Below are 6,000 nucleotides of genomic sequence, written 5' to 3'. Positions count from 1 at the left end.
ACTTAGAGAACCATAAAAAGTGTTTAATAAGTGATACGTCTTAGGTTGGGGTCCCCGAATTTGACCCTGAGTCAAGGTCTTATGGGTTGAATAGTTTGCTCTCCAAAATATGATAAAATCTTAACCTTCAGTATTTATGGGTGTGATCTTATTTGGAAACAGGGGTTGTGCAGATGTAATTAGGTTGAGATGAGGTCATTAGCGTGAGCCCTTAATCCAATCTGAGGGGAAGACAGCCATGTGAAGACATAGACACAAGGGGATGCTATGTAAGAATGGAGGCAGAGACTAGAGTCTTGCACTCACAAGCTGAAGAATTCCTAGGACTTTTAGCTGCCACCAGAAGCTAGGAGAGAAGCACTGAAGAGATTCTCCCTCAGATCCCTAAAAAGGAAACAATTGTGTGCCAACACCTTTATTTCTAACTTTCAGCCTCCAGACTGTGAGAGAATAAATTTGTTATGGTCATGCAAATTATGGTACTTTGTTATGGCATCCCCAGAAAACTAATACACAAGGATTTAAGTATAAGTGGTTTATTTTAAAGAAGAGTCCAGAGACCACTGATAGAAGGGTGGGGAAGTGAGACGGGGAAGAAAAGGACTATGAAAGAGTAGGCTGATGAGTAGGTCAGCTTTGTAGGTGGAGCTCATTCCTTCCGTGGATCTCTGGGAGACAATGTGGAAGATGCCTCAGAGACATCCTACTTCTGTGGAATGAGAACATTAGCATGCTGATTAGTGTAAATACTAGTGTATTAGTTTTTGATGGCTGTTGTGACAAATTGTCACAGATTTGGTGGTTGAAGACAACAGAAGTTTTTTTGTTTTTGTTTTTGTTTTTTTTTAAAGGAATCTCTACACCCAATGTGAGGCTCAAGCCTACAACTCTGAGATCCAGAGTCTCAGGTTCTACCGACTGAACCAGTCAGGTGCCTACAAAACTCACTCTCTCACCAGTTGAGATCAGAAATCAGAAATCATTATCACTGATATCAAGCTGTCAGCAGGGTTGTGTTCCCTCCAGAGGATCTCGGGGAGGATCTGTCTCTTGCCTCTTGCCCTTTCTGGTGCTGGGGCATTACTTGATTTGTGGCTACATTACTACAATCTCTGCTCTGTAGTCACAATGCCTTTTCCTCTTCTAATCTCTCTCCTCCAAGCTTATATACAGACACATGTAATTCCATTTGGAACCTACCTGGATAGTCCAGGATAATCTCCCCATCTCAAGATCCTTATTCACACCTTTGGCCATATGAGGTAATATTCACAGGCTTTAGGGCTTAGGGCCAAATATTTTGGAGGACATTTTTCAGCCTTCCACAATTTATCCTTCAACTTCAATTTATCACTGGTTGAAGACTGCTCTCAGGAGTCAAAATTCTTTGGCACTTCTGACCTATTTTGCAGGGTTCACGAAAAAGTCCTCAGGTTAAAAGTTGTAAACACTTATAGAGGACGTTTTTCTGCATGTGTGAAGTAAGTGCTGAGAGGATGTTGACGGGACACCAACAAAACCTGCTAGATTATTATTTTTTTGGCATCAGTCTTTTGTTTACAATTTTAATTCCATAATTAATCATTAGCTGTAATTATAGCTATTAGCTATTTTAACTTCATTTCCTGATGGGCCACAATGAAAATTATTTGCATTACCTGTGTGATCTTCCTCAGAAAGCATTATCCCTTCTATATGAACTTTGTCCTTTTTATAAGTGTCCATTTAAGTATACATTGCTCTGTCATTTCTTCCCAAGCTTTTTTTTTCTTTTAGCACCTATAAATCTCTTCTACTTTTCAAAAAATATTTCTTTATTCATTTGACTGAGAGCATAAGCAGGGATAGTGGCAGGCAGAGTGCTGAGCAGGGAGCCTGATGCTGCGGAGGCTCTATCCCAGGACCCTTGGATCATGACCTGAGTCAAAGGCAGATGCTTAACTGACCGAGCCACCCAGATGCCCCTACAAACTCTTCTATTAATCTCTGTTTGGTCATGCATAATTTTTTTTTTAAAGATTTTATTTATTTATTTGAGAGAGAGACAGTGAGAGAGAGCCTGAGTGAGGAGAAGGTCAGAGGGAGAAGCAGACTCCCCATGGAGCTGGGAGCCTGATGCGGGACTCAATCCCGGGACTCCGGGATCATGACCTGAGCCGAAGGCAGTCGTCCAACCAACTGAGCCACCCAGGCGTCCCTGGTCATGCATAATTATCTTTCTCAACTATATATACATTTTTTTCAACTATATTTTGACATTACTAAAGGAAGAGGTCCTGACATATGTATTTTTTTTGAAGATTTTATTTATTTATTTGACAGACAGATCACAAGTGGGCAGAGAGGCAGGCAGAGAGAGAGAGGAGGAAGCAGGCTCCCGCTGAATGGAGAACCGGATGCGGGGCTTGATCTCAGGACACTGGGATCACGACCTGAGCTGAAGGCAGAGGCTTAAACCCACTGAGCCACCCAGGCGCCCCCTGACATATATATTTTCAAATTCTTGATGTCTGAATTTTGGAGATTTACATTTATAATTTGGCACCATATAGTAATTCCTCTTTAGGAAATACAACATCTCTTTTGAGCCCATTTTGTGCTTTTAGTTTCAAGGTCCCTTGTTACAACTTATATGAATTATCTTGTGGGACAGGAACACCAGAAGTCTTACTGTTCTATGCCTATTTAGTGACATTAAAAAAATCAGTTTATTATAGAGAATGGTCAAGAAAGCCCTAGCTTGTATCCCAAGAACTCTGGAGTATTGGAATTCTAGCTGTGGGTAAATGAATAAAATAGGGAATATTGGAAGAGGCCCCTGGGAAGAAAATAGTTTGGTTTTGAGCATGGTGATTTGAAGTTCCATGGTAACCATGTGGGGATGTCCAGAAGGAGGTAGCTATGACAAGGAAGCTTGGAGGGAGAGGTATGGACTGGACAAAAGACTTGGAAATCTTTTTGCAATATGTAGATGAATGAGATCACACTGGAAGAGCAAGTAGAATGAGAAGTAGAAAAGTGGGCCCAGGCCAGAACCCTGAGAATCACCTACACTGAAAAAGCAAGAGGAAGAAGGAATGGAGGTAGGACAAGAACCCAGGGAAGAGGTTGTTAGGAAAGCCAAGGACACTGACACTGTAATATGAGAAAGAAGAAATGTGTAGCATCAAATGTAGTAGAGAGCTAGTGAGGTTAAAAAAAAAAGAGTAAAAAGAAATGATATAGCTTAGTGCATACTTAGAAAAACAATTTGGAGGTTTTTAATGACCCCAATGAGAGTGACAGTGGAATGTTGGCAGATCTAGATGGGTTCTTAATAGACTGCTCTAAAGGGCTCATAGGAATCTCTGCATATAATACTTGTGAAGATAGTTTGGGGTAGCCCAGTGACCTCTCTTAACCCAAATGTTCAGGAAAGCTCTGGAAGATCCAAGAAGGCCCAAAACCCTGAGTTTAGCAGTGGGTTGAACTAGTGGGAAATGACACAAAGCTGGAGAACATAGAATTGAGAAGCCATTAAAGATTTTATTTATTTATTTGACATAGAGAGATCACAAGTAGGCAGAGAGGCAGGCAGAGAGAGGGTGGGGAGCAGGTTCCCTGCTGAGCAGAGAGCCCGATGAGGGGGCTCCATCCCAGGACCCTGAGATCATGATCTGAGCGGAGCCAAAGGCAGAGGCTTAACATGTTTAGTAGAAATCATGTAAACTTCAATTTTTAAGTTTATGTTCAAATAATTGCTCAAATTCAAGATGGGAGGGATTTAGATTGGCAACAGTTGTTGCAAAATGATCTAGGGATTCAAGCTGATTATAAACTTGAAAGGGCCAAACATATGATTTAATTCCTCAAGAAGCTAGCACAAACTTGGGCTATGATAACAGAAAAGAGGAAGTGAAGACATCGGAATACCAGTTTTTTTTGTTTTTGTTTTTTAAATAAGGAGAAGCAGGAAAGGAGGAAAATGAAACAGTAACTAAAAGGAGATAGAGTCAGGGGCGCCAGGGGCGCCGGGGTGACTCAGTCGCTTAAGTGTCTGCCTTCAGCTCAGGTAATGATCCCAGGGTCCTGGGATGGAGTCTGGCATCAGACTCTCTGCTCAGCAGGGCATCTGCTTCTCCCTCTCCTTCTGCCCCTTCCCTCTACTCATTCCTTCTCTCTCTTTTTCTCAAATAAGTAAATAAAAAAAAATATTTTCATTAGAAAGAAAGTTATGGAAGAGATTTGAATGTGCTATTAGGTTGAGGGGAAGGATCCAAGGGAGAAGGAAAACAGAGAAGTGGTAATTAGTGGTACAGGAGTCTGATAAAGTTGGGAGAAAAACTGGTTTTGAATGGAAGTGGGGATGCCTCACCCGTGGAGAGACTGGAGGGAAGGCTGGAAGGATGGGAGTGACCAGAGATAAATTGCTGTTTGGTAAGGGATTTTGGCACATGGGAAGAGCACAGCGTAATGTTTTCAGTTTGTTTGATGAAGTAATACTCCAGTGGGACAGGCTCTGCTGTTTCTGAGTATATGTGGAAGGACAGAGAACAACGGGCCAAACCAGTGAACTTGGAAGGGAGGGAAATCATTCCAGATAGGATGGGATTCCTGGTCTCTGAAGGGGAACCCAGAAACTGGCAGTTTTCTTCCGAGTCTATTTAACACTAACACCCACCAGGAAGCTCAGACTTCTGGGCCTCTCTCTCCAGCTTTTCCCACCTGGCTTAGGGCTGCTGGGGTCCCAAGTCCTTTGGGAGGTGTGCTCAAGAATCACAGGCTTTATTTCTTTAAAAAATAAACTGGAGTGAAATTCTTATTCAGGAAAAAAAAAAAAAAAGGTTCTTGAGGGACAAACATTTTGAAAACTATATTTTTGCAGTACCTACATCTTCCTGTTGGAATTAATGACTTTGCTGGAATTAATCAGACAAAAATTTACACACAGGTAATAGTTGCAAAATATTGAAATGCAGAGTCTCACCGACATACCTCTTTATCAGACAATGGTTGAAATGACAGCAAGAAACGTTTCAGAATAAAATATTGAGAATTAAGAGACTTTCCAGGGGTGCCTGGGTAGCTCAGTGGGGCAAGGCTCTGCCTTCGGCTGAGGTCATGATCCTGGAGTCCTGGGATCCAGTCCCGCAAAGGCCCCTCTGCTCAGCAGGGAGTTTGCTTCCCTCTCTCTCTGCCTGCCTCACTGCCTACTTGTGATCTCTGTCTGTCAAATAAATAAATAAAATCTTTAAAAAAAAAAAAAAAAAAGAATTGAGAGACTTTCGAGTTCCGGAAGGTCATGAGAAGTCATTCGCCATTCCACAAACACGCCCAGAGAGCCCGTGGAGGGGGCAGGCATGACACAAAAGGAGTACGCCTTTCCTGCCCTCAAGCCTCCACGGAAGAAAACCAACTGCAAAGGTCAGTATCTCTGACAGAAAGATGAGATACGCTGCGTGAGGAGAGGCACGACGTGTGGGAGGTGACTGATAAAAAGCAAGCCTTTTCGTCCTGAAAGGTGGAGCCCGACTTCCCCAGGACTTTAAAAGAAGTTGGGCGACAGGACAGGAATCACAGACCTTATGAAGTTCCCCGGGGGCCACCCGCCTTCGGCAAGCGCGGCTCAGGGACACGGCACGTTCACAGGCGCGTTCACTGGCGTGTCACCCGCCCGGTGCCGCGAGAGGGCGCGCGGCCGAGTGTGGGCGCGGAAGTCCCACTTCTATTTCCGGCGGCGGAGGATGGGGAGGGGCCAGGGGTAGCTTCCGCCTGGCGCAGCTTAGGGGTTTGCGCACGTGTGTTAGTTACAGCCTTGCGATCTCTGGATTACATTTATCCCCGGGGAAGCTGTAGGATTGGGACTCATCATATTTAAGGATGAAAGCGGTAAGTGTCTTGAGGAGCCCGATCTCCGCGGCTTAGGCCCCCTGGTGTAGCTTTTCGGCGAGTTTTTGCCCTTGTATAGGGGGCGGTGGCCTGGATTCGGGGCTCCCTCCCTTCTGTGCGCTGCCAGCCTCC

The 6,000-nt window shown here is 43.9% G+C and overlaps 1 protein-coding gene and 1 long non-coding RNA gene across 4 annotated transcripts in view; one reads left to right on the top strand and one right to left on the bottom strand.

Moving 5' to 3' along the window:
* Positions 1–520: 520 nt before the first annotated feature.
* LOC116573676 lies at positions 521–5,680 on the bottom strand. The gene is made up of 2 exons (XR_004278920.1): positions 5,562–5,680; positions 521–709 (listed from the first exon to the last, which is right to left on the bottom strand). It is a non-coding gene; the product is annotated as an uncharacterized LOC116573676 (long non-coding RNA).
* The window catches only part of NOC3L (NOC3 like DNA replication regulator), a 26,413-nt gene continuing 25,702 nt past the window's right edge, over positions 5,290–6,000 (top strand). For 2 of the 3 annotated variants that reach the window (XM_032313912.1, XM_032313911.1), the window contains exon 1: positions 5,743–5,868. In XM_032313912.1, the coding sequence (XP_032169803.1) occupies positions 5,860–5,868 (9 nt within the window). In that variant the 5' untranslated portion in view covers positions 5,743–5,859. Of the gene's footprint in view, positions 5,404–5,742; positions 5,869–6,000 lie in introns of those variants that run through there. The other variant, XM_032313913.1, reaches the window with a different exon arrangement.

This window comes from Mustela erminea, chromosome 14, assembly GCF_009829155.1.
Source record: "Mustela erminea isolate mMusErm1 chromosome 14, mMusErm1.Pri, whole genome shotgun sequence".
Taxonomy (NCBI): Eukaryota; Metazoa; Chordata; class Mammalia; order Carnivora; family Mustelidae; genus Mustela; species Mustela erminea.
Note: the sequence above shows the minus strand (reverse complement) of the source record. Positions and strands in the feature narration are given on the sequence as shown.